Source organism: Pipistrellus hanaki, assembly GCF_964339955.1.
Source record: "Pipistrellus hanaki genome assembly, chromosome: 4".
In the NCBI taxonomy this organism is placed as follows: domain Eukaryota; kingdom Metazoa; phylum Chordata; class Mammalia; order Chiroptera; family Vespertilionidae; genus Pipistrellus; species Pipistrellus hanaki.
The window spans coordinates 80,962,015-80,988,059 of NC_140506.1; the positions used below are offsets into that span (position 1 = coordinate 80,962,015).

The 26,045-nt window shown below is 42.8% G+C and overlaps 1 protein-coding gene across 1 annotated transcript; it reads right to left on the bottom strand.

Annotated features, from left to right (window-relative positions):
* Positions 1–1,444: 1,444 nt before the first annotated feature.
* Positions 1,445–25,433, bottom strand: BFAR (bifunctional apoptosis regulator). The gene is made up of 8 exons (XM_084881143.1): positions 25,209–25,433; positions 15,940–16,276; positions 14,555–14,759; positions 13,695–13,864; positions 11,118–11,262; positions 7,268–7,441; positions 4,448–4,650; positions 1,445–2,943 (listed from the first exon to the last, which is right to left on the bottom strand). The coding sequence occupies exons 2-8, from the start codon at positions 16,200–16,202 to the stop codon at positions 2,751–2,753; spliced, it is 1,353 nt and encodes a 450-aa protein (XP_084737269.1). The 5' UTR covers positions 16,203–16,276; positions 25,209–25,433; the 3' UTR covers positions 1,445–2,750.
* Positions 25,434–26,045: the final 612 nt, after the last annotated feature.

The window sequence follows — 26,045 nt, forward strand, 5'->3', positions numbered from 1 at the left end:
GGTGGTTTCCTATTTTGACCAATTACTCATGTGTTGGCAATACTTGTGAATACATCTGCCAAATCCCACAGCCCACCTTTTCATCATCCCTTAACTCAGATTTGCAGAAATGGAATTCTTCAAAGGGTCTGAATATTCTAAATGGACACCCTCTTTTGCTGCATGTAAACCTGCTATGACTGAGGTCTGAGGGAGCAGAGGCAGCTGTGGCTCTGGCTCTGAAGTACCTGTCCTCCTGCTGACTATTAGTGCAAGTCCAGCCCAGCCCATTTGCTCTCGGCCAGGTCTCTTTGGCTCTCCCCTGAGCAGATATGGATAGCTGTGGGGAGCTGCCCTGAATGCAGGGGTCCTATATGCCTGAATGCAGGCATGGGTGTAGGACACAGCTCTCCATGTGCCCCCTTTCCATTAACCTAAGTGGAAAATTACTACTACCCCTAGGAATGCTGCTACCTGCAGATGTCTTTGCTTTAGGATAAAACAATTGGTAGGAGCCTGCTGACACAGAAGGAGCTGCAGTTAAGAGGAAGATAGGTGGTTGTAAAAGGTCAGATGGTTGTAAAAGGTCAGGTGCTGAAGGAACTTATCTGTACAGGAACTCATCATGTTAGCAGAAACGGCCACCTGCATGATTGCCTGAAATAAATACTTCCTCCTTCAGAATTGTATTTAAAGGTTGGAAAAATAAAATTCGGGACTGCAGACCTCGGGACTGAGCCCTCCCGACCCCATCTGTTCTTGTCTGTCTTTTTCTTATCCTCACCCCCTCATTCAGGTACTGTTCGTTGCCCGCAGGTTCCGGCAGATAGCACCCCATTTGAAGTAGAATATGGGGAGTGGGTGGAGGGCACTATTCTAGGAGTCTGGCAACCTGTAGTCCAGCCTGTGTCCTGCTCCACTAGTGCCACCCAGTCTCCATCTCTTTATCTGGAAAGAACAGCAACCCCTCAAGGCAGGAGACCAGGGATGTGCAAATACTGCAGTGTCCCCAAACTTGCAGTGCCGCCAGCGTCTCCGGCGAGTCATGGGTGTTAAGCAGGAAAAGTCAGGCAGTCCTGGGCCTGATGAGCAAACACAGGAGGAAGAAACCATTTTCCCTCCTTTCACTTAAGAAACCTTAGGGCAGGGGTCTTCAAACTACGGCCCGCAGGCCACATGCAGCCCCCAGGGGAGTCTGATCCTGCCCGCCCGCCAGGTTTTTTGGGCAGTGAGGGCAGCCAAGGTGTTACAGTAGGAATTAGTAGTTCATATAGTCTGGCCCTCCAGCTCTCTGAGGGACCGTGATCTGGCCCCCACTTTAAAAAGTTTAAGAGGACCCCTGCCTTAGGGTGACTCCTAGACTCAACGTTCCCATCAGGCAGGGAGACTTCAGCATGACTAGTAGGTTGTAGTGAGCAATTCAGATTTTCATCATGTTTTCTAAACAATGTTTTTTCTACAGAAGTTTTGTCTTTATAAAAAATATTTTATTTTTATTTCAAGTAATTTCTTTAAAGTTTCAGATGCAAAGTCTGAGTGAAATCTTCAGAGATACAAAGGATTAATGAATGATTCACGGAGTCACAAAGAAACCCTTTGGACGCAATTTGTCTCGAGGCCTGTCAGGGGTCACATTAGGATGAAATAAGAGGCAGAGTTCATCTCATTCATATTTACAATTACATTTTGTGTAATTACTCTTGCTGTTTTATACATCAGAACAAGATGATAAAGATTATACAGTGTGAGGTCAATGTATAAAATGCTTCATTAAACAAAAGAACTATCCTGGATTTTACATTATTCAAAACAAAGCAAACCTCAAAACAAAACAATTTTTCAAATCCTCACCTGAGGAAATGTTTTTGTTTTTTTTTAATTTTTAAAAATTGATTTTAGATTAGGGAGAGAAACATCAATGTGAGAAAAACATTGACTGGTTGCCTCCTGTACATGCCCAGACTGGGACTTGAATCTGCAACCTTGGTGTACAGGATGACACTCCAACTGAGCCACCTGGCCAGGGACAATTTTAAGTAGCACTGAGGCAGCACAGCCTGATATCAATTACCCTCTGTTAATACCCTGACATCCCACTCAATCCTCCAATTCAGAGAAAGAGATCCAAACTTTCAATGATTAGAAGTTAGAAACAGGATGAGTGTAACCGTCATTCTGGTCTCAAACTGAATCTTTTAGGTATTTAACTCTTCAACCTCTTAGCAACTGTTCAATAAAAACAATTGTATACTGAATTTTGGTGTTTCCTCTGTATTTTTTTGTGTGCAACTGTCTATGCCTATGACAAAGTCTTCTCCCATTTTCCTAAACTTGACTTCAAGGACAGGCCTGCCTCCAATAAGCCGGATCTCGGGCTGAGTCTCAGAACTCCAGCTTGCCCTGGCAGCCTTGGTCAATCACTGGAGTTAGGACTGCTGACGTGGCAGCCTTCTGATGTCACCCCCACCACGTCCTCTGAGGACCCTGGTTCTATGCAAGCTGTAGGGGATGGGGCCTCCCAAGTTCCTGTGAGCAAGTAGATGGGAGGTGCTGCTGCTGTGTCGGCCCAGCTCTGGGATGTCAGTCCCTGCTGCCACATGACAGGCAGAGGGAGAGAGGACCTGGTTGTAGGCTTTGACAGAGAAAGCAGCACCTTGTTTACTAGGGAAAGAAAACAGGAAGGCGAGCGCGCCCAATCTCTCTTCACGTAAGCATCGAGGCTCAGATGTCAGGGAGGCTGCAGGAGTCCCTCAGAGCGTGGGCAGTGCCACTCAAAAAACTTGGGTTTCCAGCCGTCGGACTTCCTTGACCACAAGATCGATGTTAATAATTGGGTTAAAGTACAGGGCCCAGTAAAATAAGCAGTTGCAAACAAACTGAGGAATGAGGGGCCAGAACATGGCCACAAAAAGCCCCTGTGTTGATACTTTCCAAAAATGGCTCCACATCCTCTGAGGCACAGTCCTGAAAAAGAGGAGAAGCATTTGAGGGGTGGAATAGTGCTGGCGATTCTACAGACAACACCAAAGTGCTCAGACTTTGGCCGCCTCCCAGTGCAGAGTCAGGTGGCCTTGCTTTCTGTCCCCATTGCCTGAGACACAGCTTTGCCTGACCCATCCATCTTCAACGCCCAGGCTGCAGCCTAGACGGTGCTTCTCCAGGGCGCTATCTACACCAGGTGAGGCATCCCACTTTAGCCCCAACTCCACTTGCTTCATCCTGTGCTCATTTGTATATATTTAATATACATATTTTCTCTGCGAGGCTGTAGACCTTCAGAGTAAAGACTGTCTAGTTATCAAAAGTCTGCAATGCCCAGAAGAAAGCCAGGGGTGGAGAAGGGGCTCAATTACTGTACATGAAGAAAGGAGCTCACTGAATTGAAATAAATGAGGGAGAGTCTTGTCAGGTTCTCAGAACTATTGATAATGCTGCTCCTGATTGTTGAAGCCAAGACCTGTGAGTTCTATAGGACATTTCAGACTTCAAGGATACTGTGGTTATGTTACTTCTGCCTGCCAAGCAGCCATTCCTTTCTTCTAACAACACCTTCTAAGTTTTCCTTTGGGGGTGCCTCCCTCCTGCACTCTTTTCCATGGGGTCTGGGTGGGGCTGAAGCCAGCCCTGGTGGGGGATGAGCACATGCCTGAGCCTGGACAAGGAGAGCCCCACATACCCTGTACCAAGCGATGGGCTCAGGGGAGCACGTGACCCAGTCTGGGCCAATCAGAGAAAGGCATGTGAGCCCCGAGGCTCACGAGTACTATAGGGAAAGAAGTGCTCTCCTTCCAAGTGCTAAGCTGCTCCGATCTATGCGTGGAGCGACCCAAGGCCCTCACTTAAAGAGGCTGCCTAAGGCTGACCTGTTAACAGGAAAGAGCCAAGTTGCAAGAGGGAGACAGCGCCAGTTTGGATGGTTACATTTATGTCTCTGCACCCAGCTAAGTGGGAAGCCTTAAATGGGCATTTCCCTTTTCAGGAAAGCCAATTCAGATTGGTTTCTGTCACTTGCAACCAAGAGTCTTAAGTCAGTGACTGTCTAGTCCGATTCTCAGTTTAGGCATTGATCCAGAGACTTTATTACTGCTCCAGTTGGCAGCAGAGCAGGATTAGAACTCATGCCCACAGGATCTTTCACCATATGCTTTACCATAATGCTGTTGTTTTTTATAAAACACTTTCATTTTCCCCACTTCTTTATCCCCTAATTATTAAAATCTTCCATGTACACCCTCCACTCCCAGGAATTATGTGGTTGGGTATGTGGGATAAGATATATGGAGAAACTTTAACAATGAGCACCATGAAAACCTCTCCACCCTGCTACCACAAGGTGACTTTTCCTCTTTGCTGCTTAAGTAGGTGCTTAAAAACCAGAGCACGAGGAGTCTTTGTGTCTAAGTAATACTTTAGACACCTTTTCCAGTCCCCGTGGCTCCAACTATATCCAATATGAAAACACACTTACTTCAGTTCACTTCTTGACCAGATCCTCCAAAAGGAGAATAATTCCAGAACCGAGAGTAACATGGCATTGACGATGAGAAACCGAGACGTCCAATAATGGACTTCTAGCCAGTCCCAAGCAAATTCAGCAATCAGCTGGTACGGAAGGAAGGAGTATTTGACAAGGAATTCTCTCCACTGCTTCCATGTGGGCTCTCTAAGATCCTTTAAAAATAACACACAAATAAAAATGGATAAAAAAATTATGATCAACTTTTATACAAAATATATTGTAGTTATTCAATGAATTTTACATTTATTCACACACACACACACACACACGCACCTAAACCATCTAAAATGAAATTTCCATCAACTCACCTTATAATAATTAATCTTACAATGGCTAAATATTACCAAAAAGGTTGAACTGAGATGCTTGTTACATAATTCTAGAAGTTCAGAAGTAAAAATCTAATCATGAATGATAAAAAATGGGGTTGATATGAATTGAAATGAACCAGTTTTATAATTTCATCATCACTGCATGTGTAGCTCAGTTTCCTAAATTCAACGTCTTAGCTGTGGTAGAGAGTTAATAGGTCATGGAAAAATTAAACACAAACTTTGGAAAAATAATTTTTGGGAAAATAATATCTGATTACAGATATTAGCAGATAATTAACAAAGGTATTTAAACAATCCAGAGGCATCCAGAAGTTAATGGAAGGTCAGCACAACGGTGTGCAATGAGTATTCCAAGAAACAAGTTAGCCTGGTGCACAGGCAGGGGTTGCTGGGCTTGTTAAATGGAAAGATCAGGTAAGTTTCTAAGCTCCCAGTCCAGCAAGGCAGTAACAGCTAGAAAGTGGGTAATTAAAGAAACATTGTGCAAAGGGGCTCATCAGCAGGCTTTAAACCAGTGTTTCCCAAACTTCTCTCAAAATGAGAATCACCTGGTGGAGGTGTTAAAAACACAGATTCCTGAATCCCAACTAAGAAGTGCTAAACTAGAATTTTTGGGAACATATAGGTAAAATTGTATACTTAACTACAACATATAAGTAAAATTGTATACTTAAGTAATTGCACACTTAAGCTTAGAGCACTAGTTGGGAACATATAGGTAAAATTGTATACTGAACTGGAACATATAGGTAAAATTGTATACTTAATCTTAGAGCACTAGTTAAGTATATAATTTTACCTATATGTTCCCAAAAGTTCTAGTTTAGCACTTCTTAGTTGGGATTCAGGAATCTGTATTTTTAACACCTCCACCAGGTGATTCTCATCAGGAGAGAAGTTCGGGAAACACTGCTTTAAACTATACCCAAGGCTGAAGTCAGGTAGGATACTTGCCTAAAATGTTTTAAAAAGGACATTAGGAGATTTAGGAATTCTATTTCAACATTTATGGGTGTGGATCATAAATGACAATTCCTATATCCATATGACTTTTAAAATATATTTATATATATATTTTTTTAATTCATTTTTTTTTATAGAGAGGAAGGAAGAGGGATAGAGACAGAAACATCTATGAGAGAAACATCGATCAGCTGCCTCCTGCACACCCCCTACTGGGAATGTGCCCGAAACCAAGGTACATGCCCTTGGCTGGAATAGAACCTCGGACCCTTCAGTCTGCAGGACAACCCTCTATCCACTGAGCCAAACTGTTAGGGCCTATGTGATTTTTTGATGTAAACAGATCAGAGGGATTGCCCAAGAGCAGCAATGCAAAGGACAATATACCCTCAAAACACAAGATATCACCTAATCAATGGGATCCACCAATGATTCTGAAGAATCCATGGGTCAAACTGAAGAAACAAGGGCCATGATGGGCAACCATTTCAGGTTATAAAGGACTCCCATCAGTGAGCTGGACGCTGGCTTACTGCAGTGTTTTTCAACCTTTTTTGGGCAAAGGCACACTTGTTTCATGAAAAAAATCACGAGGCACACCACCATTAGAAAATGTTAAAAAATTTAACTCTGTGCCTATATTGACTATATATAAAGTAATTCTCTTGAATAGGAATCAAATAAACACAAAGAAAGTATTTTATAATTACTTTATTATGAAATATTAAGTAAACAAAATAGTGAAAAATTATAAAATTCTTGTCTTGTCTGCACCTACGGCACACCAGGCAACATCTCGCGGCACGGAACAGCGGTTGAAAAACGCTGGCTTACTGTTATATCTTGTGGTAAGAAAAGCAATCATTCACCCTTTGGGGATCCTATTAAAGACAGATTACCAAACTAGCAGACTCGTAATCTCACCGTCAGACAATCTGGACCTGTCCTCTCCTTTATAATAAAAGAAATGCTGGTTTTCCCTCCTATACATTTTAAGTCCAGAAGGTAGCCCCTCTTGCTATGCAACGTGGGAAACAAAAGAGGGTTTTTTGGGTGGGAAAGTTCTTTTTAAAAAAAGTCCTCACCCAAAGGTATTTTTCCATTAATTTTTTAGAGAATGGAGGGGAGGGAGGTGGAGGAGAGAAAGAAAACATCGATCTGAGAGAGACACATCTAGTGGGTGTTCCTGCACACACCCTGACCTTGGATCAAGCCTGCAACGTAAGTGCCCTTGGCTGGGAATTGAGCCCACAGCCCTTCGGTCCTCCTGGGCTGATGCTCCCACCATTCAGCCAGACCAGCCAGGGCAAACATTCCTTCTTCATTTTCTTTTGTAAGGGATCTCCTTACAGAATCCAAATGAAAGCCAGGAGTTGTTTGCTCTTTATGACAGGCTGCCACCGTGTCTCCAGTTCTGCAGCACGCTGAGAAATGGTAGAATAAGTTCATTCAAGGCACTCCGCAGACCTACCAAAAGTTTGGTGAGGATGTCCTCCTCGGAGCTGTCTTCTTGCAGAGGACAGATGGTGTGGATGAAGGGCAGGAAGGTGTCTGTGTAGTCAAACAGGTAGAGGTACAGCAGACCAAGCCTGGGGGAACTCCTGAGGGCATACAGCAGGAACAGGGACCTGCCTGGGTTCACAGCCTGCAGAAGATAGTAAGCACAAGGCCATGTTACAACCATGGCAGCCAGCTCTCACCTACACTCTGTCTGCAACCTCATGCCCTTTGCCATCAGCCATTTTTTGCATTGTTTGCATAAACAATGAATAGCAGAAACCGGTTTGGCTCAGTGGTAGAGCGTTGGTTGGTCTGCGGACTGAAAGGTCCCAGGTTGGATTCCGGCCAGGGGCGTGTATGTTGGTTGCGGGCCCATCCCCGGTGGGGGGTGTGCAAGAGGCAGCTGGTCGGTGTTTCTCTCTCATCGACATTTCTAGCTCTCTATCTCTCTCCCTTCCTCTCTGTAAAAAATCAATAAAAATATATTTAAAAAAACAAAACAAAACAAAACAAAACAATGAATGAATAAATGGAGAGAAAAGGCTAAGTTATATAAAGATCCAACCTCTCTCCACAGCTAGGAAGGGGAGGGGGAATGAGAAGCATATTCTGAGGCACTACTAGTAGAACACAACCTTTTTATCCGAAACCAGTTTGGCTCAGTGGATAGAGCGTCGGCCTGGGGACTGAAAGGTCCCGGGTTCGATTCCGGTCAAGGGCATGTACGTTGGTTGTGAGCACATCCCCAGTAGGGGGTGTGCAAGAGGCAATTGATAGATGATTCTCTCTCATCGATGTTTCTAACTCTCTATCCCTCTCTCTTCCTCTCTGTAAAAAAATCAGTAAAATATATTAAAAAAAAAAAAAAAAAAGACCACAACCTTTTTATTGTAGAAAGCAATTCTGCAAAATTAATCACTCTTTTTAAAAATATTTTTTATTGATTTCAGAGGAGAGGGAAGATGAAGAGAGATAGAAACATCAATGACGAGAGAGAATCACTGATTAGCTGCCTCTTGCATGCCCCCTACTGGGGATCAAGCCCACAACCTGGGTATGTGCCCTTGACTGGAATTGAACCCGGGAAACGTCAGTCTACAGACTGTCCCTCTATCTACTGAGCCAAACCAGCAAGGGCCAAAATGTATCACTCTTAAAAATGTTTTAATTTAACCAATTTATTAGTGGGCACCACTTAACAAACATATTCTGAAGTGAAGAAGGTCTTATGTACAAAATGCTTAGCATTGCATTGTGTTATGATAGAGAAAAAATAAAATCTGCGACCTAAGTAATAAAGTTCCAGTAGATATTTAACCACTGAAAAATGACTATGAAAAGTTTTGGAAAATGCTCATGAACAAAGATGGAATGATATGAGCATCAATTAGAATAATTACTGAAATGATTAAACACATCAAGAATGTTAAAATCTACAGTTAATGATCCCAAAGAAAGATCAGGGTGGATCTTTCCTGGTTGCTGGCAGCCAGCCCCGTCCCTGCCATCAGTCACCGTCTGTGTGTGGGGCGACTGGCGGGGTGATTGGGGCCCCACTCACTTGTACCCACCTTGGCCTGGTGCTGCCCAGGTCTGCCACCATCCACCCTGGTTCCCTGTTTACCCTGGGGAGATTGGAGCCTGCTGGCTGGGGGAAGGGACCAAGAGGTTGCTCAGCAGTCTCCAATTAGGCAATCAGGGCCTGCATGCTGGGAGCAGCTTCTGCATTAAGCGCATGCCCCCTGGTGGTCAGTGCGTGTCATAGTGGCTGGTCGTTCCACTGTCTGGTCGATTTGTATATTAGGCTTTTATTTATATTAGAGGCCCAGTGTATGAAAATTTATGCACTGGAAGGGGGTCCCTCAGCCTGGCCTGCCCTCTCTCAGGGGCAGGAGCCCTCAGGAGTGGGAGGCGACCCAACAATCAGGGGAAGACGACACCATATCACACCTCTGTTGCTGCCACTGCTGGAAGCACAAGCCTCAGCCAGCCCTGGTTACCTGAGCCTCAGGTGGCCCTGGGAGGCTGGGCAGCTGCCATCGAAGGCTTGCCTGCACCTTGGGCCAGCCTAGGCCTCTGGGGGGCTAAGGGGGCTGGGGGATTCCGGAGGCAGGTTGCAGAGCAACAAGGCCCACCTGATGCCCCTGCGGGGCTGAGGGGACTGGGCACCACCATCTTGTGGTTGTGGGTGCCACCATCTTTATGGGTGGGGTAGTCAATTAGCATATTTCCTTCTTATTGGCTGTAAGTGCTTCATCTTTGTGATGACATGAGGGAGGGTCAATTAGCATATTCCCTCTTTATTAGATAGGGCGAGCCTCTTGATGGGAGAAAACACCCTTATCTATGAGACAGCCTTGCCAAAATAAGAAACTGAAACCAAAGCAAGCCTCTAGATCAAATTACTAGAGTACAGGATATGTTAGGGACAAAGGGACCTGTTGGGTGACAACACAGAGATAATTAGCAAAATTCAAGATGTGGGAAAACTACAGGACAAATTATCTGGTTTCTTCAACAAATAAATACAAGGTAACAAAACCAAGGGGGAGGACCCATAGACTAAGAGACTTAGGAAATATAACAACCAAAAGTGGGCTTTGTTTGTACCCTGTTGGGAACAAATCTACGGGAAGGAAAAAATGATGTGGGATATTTGAATACTGACAAGCGATAATATATAGAGAATTATTTTTGGGGGTACAATGGTGGTATTTTAATTATTTTTATTTTTTTTTCAGGCTTTATTCTCCCCCCCCCCCTTTCTAATTGAATTTATTGGAGTGACAATGATTAATAAAATTATATAGGTTTCAGGTGTACAATTCTATACTACATCATCTGTATATTGTATTGTGTATTCAACTCCCCAAGTCAAGTCTTTTAAGGGCTCCTTAAGGGGTAAATCCTCTCAGATTTTCAAAATAATCTTTAGGTGAGGGTATTGTTGAAATAGACATGGCCCTGGTATGGACAGATGGCAGTTGTTATCCTGCTTTTGTGTATGTTTGAAATTTCCCATACTAATAGTTTTTACAAAGTCTAACTTCTAAAAATAAAAATTTGTGCCCTAACTTAGGTGAGACATGAACATATATGGGAATACTTCATTCTAAAGTATCGTTTCCCAACGTTTTTTTCATTATTATCCCTTAAGAAGTCCTTAAAAGACATTTCTCATTAACTACCCCCATGCCCATGAATTATTAATACCACATAAACATACAGTTAATACAGAAATGAGAATAATCTCAGTGTACACCAACAGGAGAATGCACCACATTGTCACAAATTAGTGCAATGGAAAACTGCCCACAAGAGAAAACGAATGAACTAGAGCAGCAGAGATAAACACCACTTGCAGAAGGACAGGCTCAGTTCATGCTTCTTAGGTTAAGGTTAAAAACCTATAGAACAGCCCTAACCAGTTTTGCTCAGTGGATAGAGCGTTGGCCTGTGGACTCAAGGGTCCCAGGTTCAAATCCGGTCAAAGGCATATACCTTGGCTGCAGGCACATCCCCAGTTGGGGTGTGCGGGAGGCAGCTGATTGATGTCTTTCTCTCTCATCGATATTTCTAGCTCTCTTTCCCTCTCCCTTCCTCTCTGTAGAAAAATCAATAAAATATATTAAACAACAACAAAAACACCTATAGAACAAATGCTCGTAGTGCTTGTAGCCCCACTGTAGGATTGTGGGACCTACTATATAGTGAGGATGGGAGGCAGGGCTGTGATGTTTTCTTAAGCAGTTGGGCATGCAGATGATTTAAGTTGTTCTCTATACTCTTTTCAATTAAAAAAAAGAAAAAAAAGAATTCACCTTATATTCCCAGAGATTTTGGGGGGGCTTCACGCCTAGTGCTTTGACGCGCTCCAATTCCATGAGGATGGCTCTTCTGTGGCTGCTGTTTTCTATGGTATATGGTGCCCTTGAAAATTCTTCTTCTGTCAAAGTTAAAAGCAATCTGTGGTGGAGAAAGTGATAGGAGATTTTTTTTGAGGTTGTGTACTGGAAGCAAACTTTCCACAGAGTTCCAATTTATCAACACAAATAAATACTTAAGCCTTGAGGTAATGTAAGACACTTAATATGTGAAATACTATTAATAGCAGCAAACAACTGACTGCCTATCTGCCAATGACTATGTGAAAATACTTTCAAAAATCATCACTGATCCATTTAACAATTCTGTATGGTAAGTGGCCTTATGCTCATTTTGTGGATGTGAAAACTGGCTCAGAGAAATAAAGTGACCTATCCAAGCCACATTCAGGTCTGCTTTGCTCATAACCTTTGATCTTTCAGCTATGTACTCTAACCTCTCACATATTACTGTTTTTTCTTTTTCTTTTTTTAAACATCAGAAATGGGACAATTTTATTTATTTCATTGGAGAGGAGGTAGAGAGAGAAACAGAGAGACATCGATGTGAGAGAGAAACATCAACTGGTTGCCTCTTGTAGGAGCCCCAACTGGGTATCAAACCCACAACCTGGGTATGTGTCTTGACCTGGAATTAAATCTGCCACCTTTTGGTGTATGGGACAATGGATGCTCCAATCAACTGAGCCACACTGGCCAGGGCTTACTCTGTTTTTTAAAATTGTGTGTGCAACCCTAATTGGTTTGGCTCAGTGGACAGAGAGTTGGCCTGCGGACTGAAGGGTCCCAGGTTTGATTCTGGTCAAGAACATGTACCTTGTTTTTGGGCACATCCCAGGTGGGGAGTGTGCAGGAGGCAGCTGATCGATGTCTCTCTCTCATCGATATTTCTAACTCTCTATTCCTCTTCCATCCTCTCTGTAAAAAATCAACAAAAATATATTTTAAAAAAATTGTGTGTGCATAGAAAAAAAGTTGGGAAGAAAGCCAATAAAACATTAGAACATTAGAAGTAGTTGTTTTGGGGTATTAATTTAATAAGAATAATTGTAGATGTCTTATCTCTTCTCTTTCATCAGAAAACACAAATCTACCTGCACAGTGATTCATGTTAGAAACTCTCTTGCGCACTGGCAGGGGAGCCACCACCAGCACTGTTGGAGGCCTGTGCACTGATGTCCTTCTGTGGGTAATTCGGTAATATCTAAGTAGCAAAGGTCTACTCCCTTTGATCCAGCAATTCCAGGTTTAGGAATCTGTCCTCTGGAAGAAAGACAGTTCAGTTATGCAAAAATATAATGTATTAACTAGAATTTTTTTTTAAACTACAATTCTGGGCTGGGGGAGGGGGTACACTTTTACACACACACAAAAAAAAACTCCAGACAATTACAGTGGGAGCATTCTGGTTCCACAAGAGAGTCATATATTGGAAGTTCAGGAAGGAAGGAAAGTGGAACAGTCACACAGCCTGGCAGTGAGTGGATTCCAAGTCTGAAACAAGCAGCTACTCTCAGCACTGCATGGTGTTCTAAGAAACATCCCTACACAGTCCCTCCAAGGAAGGGAGGGATCCCAGTAAAGATGGACAGTGCTCTGGAAGGGAAGGGTTTGTTGATGGGCAATAGCAGGCCTCTTCAAGCAACTTGTGAGTTCCTCATACTAACGAGTTCCCCCAGGTACTTGCTACAAGGTTGTGTGAAACTGTCTATAAAGGAAAAAGAAAATAATCCAAACATATTTTGGTAGAGATCAATTAAATAGACTCTAGCACAGCGGTCGGCAACCTTTCGGACCTCATGGACCACCAGTGGTCTGAGGAGACCTCTGCTCTAGCATATAAACATACGTATGTTTATGTGTACATGTACACAAATATGTAAATATAGACACAGATCTATTTAGTACACTGTATTTTCAGTTTAAAACAGTTTGACAGTTTCTCAAAAAGTTAAACACACACTTATGATCCAGCAATTCCACTCCAAGAGTACTTAAATATATGCCCACACAAAAACTTGTACACAAATGATCACAGCAGAATTGTTCATAAGAGTCCTAAACTGGAATCAACCCAAATATCCACAAACTAAAGAATGGATAAATAAAATGTGGTATAGCCATATAATGGAATATTATTCAGCCATAAAAAATGAATGTTACTTGGATGAACTCTTAAAACGTGATAAGTGAACAAGCCAGACCTAAAAGGCCACATATTGTATAATTCCATTTGTATTAAATATTCTGAATAGGCAAATCCACAGAGACAGACAGTAGAATGGTGGTACATAGGGCAGAGTGATGGGGGAAACAAGGATTGACAGCTAAAGGGTAAGAGCTTTCTTTTGGGGGTGATGAAAATGTTCTAAAACTAGAACATTATTGTATCTGTGAATACATTAAAAACCACTGACTGTACACTTTAAATGGTGAACTTTCTGGTATGTAAATATGTCTCAAGAAAGCTGTTTTGAAAGATGTCAGAAATGTGTCCAAGGTTCTGCTCCTCACCTTCCATTTACTCTTTCGGCCAAAAACCTGTCCCTGTAGAGAGAGGCCCAGGGGCCCAGCTGCTCCAGCCAGAGGACCACCTCTTCCGCCGTCCACTTGGCCACCGCCTTGTGCACCAGGAGGTCGTGCTCGGATTCCCTGCTGCTCCAGTGGTACACGAGCAGGACCACCTGCGGAAAAGTGACAGGGTTCTTAAGACATAGCGAAGGTAGAGGTGCCAGTTTCTGAATGTGGGGCAGGGGAGGGAAGAGGCTGAGCTTGAAGGGAATTATGCCAAGTCTGTACACAGAAGCAGGGCAAGGCCAGTGCCAGGAAGCGGAGGAGCACGACTCTTGGCAGGCTCAACTCTCTGCTGACTGTTGGGTCGTAAGGCAAGAGAGACCGGAGTGGGACTCTTCACAGGGTACCTGGGAACACTGAATCCATGACCCCATCATCCTGGCCAACATGACTAATCATGTGCTTTTTCTATTGAAAAATTTATAACGTTTAGATTTCTGTAGCATGGAACTTAAATAAAGGAAATAGTCTTTACACTGGGAGTTAGTAAAAGGCTGTGCTCAGGACTCTATCAAGGGAGACATGGTCTTATATTCCAATTCTGTCACCTATTTCCTCATCTCTAAAATGGGAGGAAGATGAAATGAGAGAAAGTTAACATTTACCGGGCTCTGTCTATTACATTGTCTACTTGAGTAAGCAACATCCTCAAAGAATCATACAACTCAGCAGATTACAACGATTGTGCTGAAATACCACAAACAGCTATGTCATCAATCAATCATTTAGGTTATTTAAACAGAACTGGCTTCAGTAGAAACCCTGGGAGGGTGGGGACAGTGAAAAAGTTACAAACTTACTGCCACACCAGTTAAAGCTGTGAGCACTCCTGAAAAGAATCCCCCTCCTCTCTGCTGATTCACTCGGCCTGTGTTGGGAGCTAAAGAAATCTGATCATTCCCATATTTCTGAAAGGCTGCAAGACTCTGGACTATGTCATTATTCTGCTGAATGTCTTCAAATCGCATCCTAATGGCATCAGGAAATAACTTTTCAATGGCATCCCTATGGAGAACAGAAAAAAAGAAATCACAACAGAGTTGTTTTTCTAAATATACTTACAATGTTTAAAAGCCAAAACAAAACTGTCAACATTTAATAATATGCAAGTACTCTAGTACTTTTGAAACAGCAAAAAAGTAGTACATATTAAGAAAACAGCTAAATAAAACACAGTATATTAATACAATGGAACACTACATAGTTTTAAAAATGAATTTCCTGGATATCAGTTTACCAAGATGGATAAATTTAAGACATACATATTGTTGAATGAAAACAGTAAACTTTAGAACTATACAGATAGAATACCACTGATATGAGAAAGTCTTATTGGCGCGCATATTTGTTTAAAAGTCTGAAAGAAATCACAACTAAGTCATAACTGACGCTACTGTGGGGCAAAGGAAGGAAGGATTATGAGACGGGGATGAGGTCAAGAAATTTTTAGCTTTATCAGTAATGCTCTAATATTTTAAAAGTAATGCAAACAAATGAATGTACGTACTTCTTAGGTCAGTGGTTGGCAAACTCATTAGTCAACAGAGCCAAATATCAACAGTACAATGATTAAAATTTCTTTTGAGAGCTGAAAACCGACTTCTGCGCATGGGCCACCAAGTTTCAATTGCACCATATATAGATAGCCTTTTCCCCATTAGACCTAGGGTGTTTTCACTGAATACACAACAATAAAAAGTATTATATGGCCTGGCTGGTGTGGCTCAGTGGTTAAGTGATGACCTATGAACCAGGTCACAGTTTGATTTACCGTCAGGGTACAATCCCAGGTTGTGGGTTTAATTCCCAGTGTGGGGGCGGGGAGGGGGTGCAGGAGGCAGCTAATCAATGATTCTCTCTCATCACTGATGTTTCTATCTCTCTCCCCTTCTCCTTTCCTCTCTGAAATCAATAAAAAAATATTTTAAAAATGTATTATATGGCAAAGGATTACAAGCAATGGTCTGATAACAAGAAATGCTTGACTGTAAACAAATCACAGTCACCTATGAGGAAGGGAGTCTGGGTTTTCAGGTCCTTGAGCTCCCCGATTTACATCCCAGCAAATTCAGAATGACAGCAGTAGAAGTCAGCCCTGTGTCTCTGTGTTTTTCAGACATGGCTGCCCCAGTAAGAGAAACATATCGAATAAGCTGTATGTGCTGTTAACATGGACTGAACATACCTGAGGAGAATATTGACTCTGGGGAAACCTTCCCATTTTTCTCTGCATTCTGGACACTCTGTTTTCTTTGAAGAGGTCCACCATAAAGCTAGGCAGTGCCGACAGAAGCTGTGCCCACAGTTCAAGGTGGTGGGGTTAACCAGGATGTCGTAACAGCAGTGGCAAGAAAATTCACTAACAGAAATCTGAGGGCCGGTGCTCTCGAGGGGATCATCTTGCTCCAGGGTCATCGTGTGCAGGTCATGTTGCTGAGACTCCTCCATCTCTTAGCAAATCGTGGGATTCACAGGCATAGAAAATTTCAGACTTAGAAAACTGCTATAAAGCATCATTAAATCTAGAAAAAGAGAGACAGCAACAGAAATAGGACAATTCGTTTAGTAGGTATTTGAGATTATTGCCATTCAATTAAAGCTAATTTTTAAATGTGACAAATTTGATTTCTAAAAATTCACATTCCAAAAACCAGATAAACATTATTGAATTTCTTCCTGGCCTATCTGTCTTACTCTTGAAAATTAGGCAAAGCAAAATAGTGTAGTGGCAAGTTCAATAGACTTGGGTGACAGTGTGGAAAATTCTAGATCCTTCTCTTTCACTAATTTCTTCTGAAAATTTAATTCTCTAGCCTCAGTTTTCTCAATTAAAATCTTTTCAATGGGTGTGATTTAAAATAAACCAGCTTCTTGGCCTGGTAAAATGTCTGGAGTTGGCAATAATAGATGTATTGAAGCCCTAGCCAGTTTGGCTCAGTGGATAGAGCATTGGCCTGCAGATCCAAGTTCCTGGGTTCAATTCCAGCCAAAGGCATGTACTTTGGTTGCAAGCTCCTCGCCGGCCCGGGCCCTGGTCGGGGCTCATGCTGGAGGCAACCAACTGATGTGTTTCTCTCACATCGATGTTTCTCTCTGTCTTTCCCTTTCTCTTCTGCTCTCCTTAAAAATCAATGGAAAAATATCCTTGAGTGCAGATTAACAAAAAACAAAACCCATACACATGTATTTCATGTAAATAACACATTTTGTCCAGATAAACATGCCTTTCCGTTAGGTAATTATTTGTTTTATAAGCATTCGGTTTCAGAGGCTCCCGCAGGGGCAGGTCCAGGGAGTGAGGGAAGCCTTGTTTTTGAGATGCTCTGTGCCCGATCAACCCCACCATGGCTCAATGTTACCCTTTTCCCCAAAGCAGCCCAAACATGCATATCATGCCCTCTGCATCTGGCCAATTTGTCCCAGAGAAATATGCTAATATCACTAATATGCAAATGGCAAAGGACCCATTCTCTTCTTATTCTCAGCTGGGTCTCAGGAGACTTGATTAAGAGGCAGTATGATGGAGAATACCATGGAGTTAGAATCTCAACTCTCCAACTCACTAGCTGTGACTGCATAAAATTTCCTGAGCTCCCTGAGACTTTATTCTCAGCTATGAAATGGTGGGAACAGTACAAAACCTTCAAGACTTACTGTGAGGATTAGAGACTGTGACAGTAAAGTGGTTAGGATGGTGTGGTTGTAAACAGGGGCTAAAAAATGATTACTTATTGTGTTTCCAGCATTATCACAATATAGGCACTAGTGGGTGAGTTTCTTAATGTTGCTATTGTGAAAAGAAAAAAAAAAAAAGTAAATCAGTCACACTGATCACACAGAACTCAGTTTACCCTCTGCAGGCACAGCAGGTAAGAACACAAGTCCCAAGTCTGGCCAGTGTTGCTCAGTGATTGAGCATTGACCCATGCCCCAGGAGGTTGCCAATTCAATTCTGGGTTGCAGGCTTGGTACCCCTTGGGGACATGAAGGAGGCAGCCGATGATGTTTTTCTCTGCCTCTTCCTATCCCTGAAATCAATAAAAACATATTGAAAAAAAGAAAAGAAAAAAAAAGAACACAGGTCCCAGGATTGGGCTGCCTTGGTTTTTACCCCACCTCTGCCCTTTACCAGTTGTGGATCTGGACCTCTTTGAGTCTCAGCTTTTTCATGTATAAATGGGGGTGGTAATAGATTTACTCCATCAGGGGTTTTTTGTTTGTTTTTAATATTCTAAGAATTTTTATGACCAGTTAAAGAGAAGAGTCCATATTAACTTGAGAATACAGTATCGGTCACTCTGTATCACTGAACCTATCTTTTTTTAAAAAGGTATTTTTCTTTTATTTATTTATTTATTTATTTATTTTATTTTAATATATTTTATTGATTTTTTACAGAGAGGAAGGGAGAGAGATAGAGAGTTAGAAACATCAATGAGAGAGAGTCATTGATCAGCTGCCTCTTGCACACCCCCTACTGGGGATATGCCCGCAACCAAGGTACATGCCCTTGACCGGAATCGAACCCGGGACCCTTCAGTCCCCAAGCCGACGCTCTATCCATTGAGCCAAACCGGTCCCGGCTAAAAAGGTATTTTTCAATTACAGTTGATGTTCAATATTATATTTGATTCAAATCTCCTTTGGGAGGTTTTAAGGATGAAATGAGAAAAATGCAAGTATAAAGTGCCTAGTACAGATTGGGCATACGGCAATTTACCTAATTTTCAAATGTTGTGATATGAGAATTTTATCACCCCTTAAAGGGTGAACATTTTTACATAGAACATGAAAACACTATAATTTAAACTAGCAAATCTATAAATAAAGACTAGAAGAACATACAATGAAGTATTAGTAGTGGGTGTGTTGGGTGGAGAGGGTCATGATTGGTTGGTTGGTTGGTGTTTTTTTTGTACGTATGAAGCTGATCTTAATGAAAATGTCTGACATTATAATAATTGTAAAACACACACACACACACACACACATATCCCTAGCCAGTTTGGCTCAGTAGATAGAGCATCAGCCTGCGAACTGAAAGGTCCCAGGTTCAATTCCAGTCAAGGGCACATGCCCAGGTTATGGGCTTGATCCCCAGTGGGGGACTTGCAGGAGGCAGCTGATCCATGATTCTCTCTCATCATGGATGTTTCTTTCTTTCTTTTTTAAAATATATTTTATTGATTTTTCACAGAGAGGAAGGGAGAGAGATAGAGAGCTAGAAACGTCGATGAGAAAGAAACATCGACCAGCTGCCTCTTGCACACCCCCTACCGGGGATGTCCCCGCAACCAACGTACATGCCCTTGACCGGAATCGAACCTGGGACCTTTCAGTCCGCAGACCGACGCTCTATCCACTGAGCCAAACCGGTTTTGGCTCATCGTTGATGTTTCTATCTCTCTCTACCTCTTCCTTCCTCTCTGAAATCAATAAAAATATATTGATAAAACTATATTAAGTATACTGTATTGTATTTCTTTTGGCCAAACACTAATGGGAGATTTTCTTTTTTTTTCAATTATTTTATTGATTTTTTACAGAGAGGAAGAGAGAGGGAAAGAGAGATAGAAACATCGATGAGAGAGAATCATCGACCAGCTGCCTCTTACACACCCCCAACAGGGGATGTGCCCACGACCAAGGTACATGCCCTTGACCGGAATCGAACCAGGGACCTTTCAGTCTGCAGGCTGACGCTCTATCCACTGAGCCAAACCGGTTTCGGCTCTAATGGGAGATTTTCAACTCAGAATAAACAGAATTAAAGTTTAAGCTTAGTGTTAATTTAAATAAATAAAATAATACAGCTGTTTACAATCGATGGTAGCAAAGAGGGAAACAATCTTTGTACAGGCCTATTAAAAACTATTCTATTTGGAAGAAAAGAACCTAAAAAAATGTTCTTAATGACAAATTCTAAATTATTTCTGATAATCACATTTGCTCATTACTTATATGTTTAGGAACACTTTTTGTTGTTGTTATTAATCTTCACATGAGGGTATTTTTTCTATTGATTTTTTATTTTAGAGAGAGCAGAAAGAAGGGTGAGATGGGGAGAGAGAAAAATAATCAATGTAAGGACAGGGAAGGCTAGGGGTGGGGGTAGCGGAGAGCGAGCCTGCAACCCAGACATGTGCCTTTGACAGGGAATTGACCTGAGACCTTTTGTTCACAGGCTGATGGTCTAACCACTAAGTAACACTGGCCAGAGCTGTTTAAGAACCTTGAAAAATTAAGTGTTTTATCTTGTAGTCTCTTCAAATTGCTAAAGAAGTGAGAGATCTTATATATAGGTTTCTGGAAAAAGAAATCATATTTTGAGTAGTTTCTTTACTTGGTTAATATTTAGTTATTAAACAACTACCATGTGGACAGTATCATCCCAGGAAATAACTGAAACACTGCTATTTACTAAACTTTTCCTATGAGCTTTGACACTGGGAAGGCCCTTTAGGTATATTCATGTTCACATCTGGACTCAGTGTCAAAGGAAAGATACAAGGCTTCCATGGAGGGCTGGGCAAGGGGTCAGAAAAGATGGGCCTGACTTGGGCGCTGCTCTCAGTGTTTTCATGGGGAGCAGTGAGTGATACAGGAGCTACAGGTCAGATACAGGGTCTAATATGCCTGGTTAAAGACAGGTGAGCCAATGGGAGCGCAAAAAGGTTTCAGAGGCAATGAGATCAGCACAGCTGTGCTTTAGGATAATAAATCTCATCAAGAAGGATTAGGTTGGAACAAGTTACAAATTAATTGTTATCACTGTTGGAACTAGGTGATAAAGATGAAAATGGCAAAGATAGTAAAAGAAAGGGATCAATCTATTCAAAAGATATTAAGAAAATAATTTATGGCCGAGGCTGGTTTGGAGCATCAGCCTGCGGACTGAAAGGTCCCGGGTTCGATCCCGGTCAAGGGCATGTACTAGTAGGGGGTGTGCAAGAGGCAGCTGATTGATGATTCTCTCTCATTGATGTTTCTAACTCTCTATCCCTCTCTCTTCCTCTCTGTAAAAAAATCAATAAAATATATACTTAAAAAAATAATTTCTGTCTCTCCCCTCCTTTCTACTTTTTAAAAATCAATGGAAAAATATCCTCAAGTGAGGATTTAAAAAAAAAAAAAAAGAGGGAGAACAAGTGTATGGATTTTAATCATTTGCAGAGAAATGACTGTATATGAAGTTAATTTCTCACAAATTAGCCTTTTAAAACTAGAATGCCCCAGTAGCTCCTAGCTTACCAGATCTGAAAGTTTGTTTTTCATGAGAGAAAACCAATCACCCACTGACATCAGAGAGTATTTTATAACTCCTATTTTGAAAAATTGAGGTAGTCACCGTTTTATAATTGTCTTCAACAAACTAAAAACTGCATAGACTTTGAATACAACTTAGGAATTTAGCTAGTTTCATTTTACCCTAAATTCAAAAAGTGAAAGCTAATAGAAAGAATGTACATCTTAACCAAATTCAGTTGATCTTTTCTGCTATTTCTAGTGTATATATTAGGGTTATTTCCATTAAAAAGGAAGAAACATCGTGTATATATTAGAGTTATTTCCATTAAAAAGAAAAAAAAAGCAGCAATTTTAAACGATGAAAGTGCCTCTTCAGTGATAAAATCGAGCGCAGACACTGAAGTTCCCCGCTGAGGGTTCTGACCTGGGTAACACACCCTCCTCCACTGGTGGTGAGTAAAAGCTGCTTTGAGAAGGCCCAGTGTTCATGAGGCTGCTTATAGCTGTTCTCAGCACGCTCACCAGCAGGCTGGCGCTGTGAGGTTCCTGGCTCTTTCTGAGCTCCTTCACAAGTAAGCATGTGTTAGAACATCCCTGTAGCCTCCTGGTCTTTTCCCCTTGTCTCAAAGGCCTCAGGGAGACTGGGGGCCTATGGTTAGGATTGATGCAAGAGAGTCATCCCATTCCCACCTCCAGAGCCCCATTTACATGGATACACTTAAAAGTCTGTCCTTATAACACTACATTATCCCAATAATGTAATCAATAACAGTTATTAGTTCAAAGGACTGAGCTGCTCCTTTACTATCAAGGCCACACCAGAGAGCTGCTATTGCAAAGCTGGGAAGTCCAAACCAGTGAAAACAAACTAGAATCTAACAACACTGCATTTTGAAACATGAACTCTCACATGTGACTCCTACAGTGAGTATGGTGTCCTAGGAGATAAATAAGCAAACATTCACAAGAGAAATAGGGGTGAGGTCCTGGACAGGGTGGCTCAGTTGGTTGGGTGTTGTCCTGAGCACTGAAAAGCTGCTGTTTAATTCCCAGTAGGAAGGCATGCAGGGGCAGCAAATTGTATTTCACTGTCATGATGTTTCTCTCTCCTTCTCCCTTCCTCTCTCTCTCAAAATCAATTAAAAATCTTTTAAAAAAGGAAAAAGAAATAGGGGTGAGGGTAGTGGGAGCACCCCATTTCTGGCACCCAAGTCCACCTCTGGGACACCACTGTTAAACAATACCCAAATACTACAGACATTAGCAAATGTTCAAAGAGTGACTGCGCATTTCTAGTGACTATGAAAAAAAAAAAAAAAAAAGTGCCCAAATGTAAGCAGGGCAAGAGTCAGCGATGGCAATAAAAGAGACTTATGTGCACTTCTGGCAGGTGGCAAAACTGGCTTTGATTAAGAGAAGCCTTTACAAGAGAAGAACTTCCAGGCTCTTACCATACAGAACCTGGTGTTTTTCCTGGCCCCAAACAGATCTTCTTTCTGGGTGAGGTCAGAAATCACTGGGACAAAGGTAGCGAGTAGCTCACTGGATGTTGACTTGCTGCCTGAATGTCTTCGCCCGTGATTTACTGCCTGTGAGCGGTGTTGAGCAAGAACGCACTGAAAAGGGTGTCCTGGCTCTCTCTAGAGACTGTCCTCTTTCATTTCTGTTACATGGCATATATTAAATGATCCATCTGTATTAAATGCTGTAGATATACAACGACTCAGAAAATTATCCAAAACTACTGGTAAGTACCAGTAAACCATACCTTAGCTGTTATTTATAAGCGATTCTGTTATGATTCACATATTAAAAACTGACGTGTCCTTTCCAGGTTTAGCTTGCTCTTATACTTTTTGCACATTATTGTTTGAGTAGTCTTTGCCTTTTGGACCAAATCCTGAGGTCAGAAACCAATTATCACACCTGAGTTGCTGGGCTCCAGAAATTTGTAAATGAAAATCAAATCAACAAAAATTGACTCCCTATCACAGTAATTTCTTAGATCCTCCATCAGAATCACCTGGGAAGTTTGATGCTCTCTGGGAAAGAGAATATCACCAAAGGATATCTGGGAGAGAGGCTCAGGAATGTCCATGGTAAGCGGCTCAGGAGAGATTCTTATGCACACATAAGTTTGGTAACTACACAGCTGTTCCATATGGGAGCATCTCCTTTTATTGTGCTTCTATTATTGCAGTTCACAGATGTTGCATTTTTTAAATTATAGGCAGGTCCCTTTACCAGCAAAAAGATTGCAACTTGTTTTATTGAGATGGCCTGGAACCAAAACCAAACCCACAATATTTCTGAGGCAGGCCTGTACAACAAACATTTATATGCTCTAAATATAAGTTTCAGACAACATATGGGTAAGGTGTGAACAGAATAAAGTTTCAGTAACACTACTAATCGCATGTGCTCTTCCCTCCAGTCCCTCCACACACCACTGCCCAAACCATCCTCCTGAAACACAATTCGGATCAAGCCCTTCCTTTGCTCAAGCCAGTTCCACCAATTATTAGTTGTTTGGCCTCAGGCAAACCGCTCGACCTTTGTTCTGTTTCCTCATGTGTAAAATGGGGATATTCATAGCATCTCCATGATAGGGTTGTTGATGAAATGAATTAACATGTGCACAGCACTGAGAATAGTGCCTAGCACCTAGTGCAATTTAAGAGTTAACTATTATTATTGTGGTTATCCCTTACTATGCACCTACTTCATACTCTAGTCCTACATATTAATTCCTGCTCCTTTGCCATATCACGCTGTTCCCTCCGTCTGTAACACAGCTCCACACCATCCGCGTCAAAAGTGTCCAGCTGGCAAGACCCAAATTAACTTTCTATTTGAACGTCTTTAACGATTACCTGCCTTCCGCCCAATTAATCCTCCCTGTCTCTGTTACCTCACCTCAAATACTGAGATTTTCCTGGAGAAGCTGTTATAGTTCAGTCAGTATAGTCTTCAGAATGAGAGAGACCTGGGTTCCAAAGCAGGCCTCATTTATTCTCCCTGAGCCTCTAATTTCCCATTTATTAAGTTCCGGAAAATAATATATACGTTGAAGGAGGCTTAAGTGGTAACTTCTAACCATAACTACTGAATAGTCCACACTATTAATAGTTGTATTTACCGAGTATCAGCTATATAAGTAGTGCCAGCACCAAATACTAGAGCATTTAAAAAACAAAAGAAGAAAAAAAGAACTGGAGAAACAATATTTTATCAAGTTTTTGAAGACAGACAGGTAACAAAACAGCCATAGCAAAAACAAACCAAATAATTCACTACGCACGTGTGCACCGCCAGGACTCTGGGGTGTGTTGAGGAATGGAAGGGGGAGTGACCCTCCTTCCTATTGGCCTTTCGGAGCGTGACATAAAGACAACCCCCCATGGACTGACGAATGGGCTTCGGCGGGGAGGACCCAACAGCTATTGACTCACTCCTCTCCACAAAGCAGGAGGGCAGCCACCCGGGGCACTGACAGGCCCTGCCAAAGATTCCGTTAGACCCACAGCCTGAATCTTATGTGCCTATTAAAAAAAAAAAAATTCCCTTTTGCACAAGTTCAGAATTCTTCCCGTAAGTACGGAACCACAGAGCTGGTTCTAGCCTTTCCCCAGTGTGACTGCGCGGTTTCACTTTCGCCTTCCTGCGCACCCGTTATCCGGGTTTAAAACGGGGAGCAATCGTTCCGTTTTGTGGCAGGGAGTGCCTCGCCAATTAGAACTGAATAAATGCCCCGCCAGGCATTCAGGAGAAGCCTAATAAATTCTGATCGCACTGTCGCAGGCTGCGGCAGGTGCTCCTCGGGGGCACCAATCATTCCCCCCTTCACCGTGTGTGTGTGTGTGTGTGTGTGTGTGTGTGTGTGTGTGTGTGGAAGCGACCCCCCCCCCCGCCCTGGGGTGATGCCGGAGCGACAGGTGGATGCTGACCCTCGAGGGCACACCAGCGAGGCCCGCTGACCCGCCGTGGGCTCTAGGGAAGGGATGGGGGGAAGTTGGCCAAGAAGGGGGTCTTCTGCGCCTCAAGGCCAGGACTGAGGTTGCTCAGAACTCGGGCCTGGATAAGGAAAGCCCCGCGCGCCTCCTCGGACCTCGAACCCCGAACCCCAGGACGCCCGTTCTCTATCCTCACGCCCCGAAATCGAGCCCGGGTCTCCCTCTCGCTCTCCCCCGCCGCGCGGCTGCTTACCCCTGCGCTCAGGCCGGGGCCCACGCGTCCGCTGCCCCAGCCTGGACCCCGCGGAAGTAGAGGAGGTGGCAGCTTCACTTCCGGAAGTAACCTAAGACAGCCAGGGAAGGTGCCCGGGGCTCGGACCATAGAGGAAAGGTCGCACTGGTTTCCCAGCTCCCCCACCCCGCGACCTCCCCGCCGCCTAGAGCGGCCACTCCCCGCCGAGGAGCTCCACGCATGCGTACCAAGCCGGCCACGCCCCTTCCTCTTCAGGGACCCCGGAGGGCAGTGCGTGTAACGCCCGGAGGCTGGGGTTCCTGTGCGTGTGCTCCTGGCTGCTGTGTTTGAGTCTGGAGTTTCGCAGAAATTAAAATAATATGACAAGTCCGCAGTGTACTTCACATAGGGTTTTTTTTCCCCCCCCCGCATTCACATTTTTATGCAGAAAATCAGAGGACTGTGGCTAACGTGCCATTTACAGTATAAAGAATCAGAATGAAAATGACCACTTTTCCCCCCCTCAAGCCTCTTGATACGTTGAGAATTCATGCTGAGTTAATCCGTTTTAAATGGATGGTCTGGAGATGGTAAAATTGGTCATTTGGATGACTTCTACCTATGAAAGTGGCAAAGAGTAAAAAGAAATCTGCCTATCCTGACATCCAATCAGGAAATATTTGTTCCCTGATTGGATGTCAGGATAGGCAGATTTCTTCTAAACAGAATGCCCCGCCTGTGCCAGTGCCCGAAGTCTGTGAATTCCTTTTCTGGAGGATAATCTGGTAATAGGTGTCAGCGTGTGTGTGTGTGTGTGTGTGTGTGTGTGTGTGTGTGTATGTGTTAAAGATATACGTA

Coding starts and splice junctions, on each gene's coding strand:
- BFAR (XM_084881143.1), bottom strand. CDS start 16,202: ATGGAGGAGTCTCAGCAACATGACCTGCACACGATGACCCTGGAGCAA. Junction 11,263..13,694: donor GCCGAAAGAGTAAATGGAAG/GTGAGGAGCAGA, acceptor TCTCCACCACAG/ATTGCTTTTAACTTTGACAG. Junction 4,651..7,267: donor ACATCCTCACCAAACTTTTG/GTAGGTCTGCGG, acceptor TTATTTTTAAAG/GATCTTAGAGAGCCCACATG.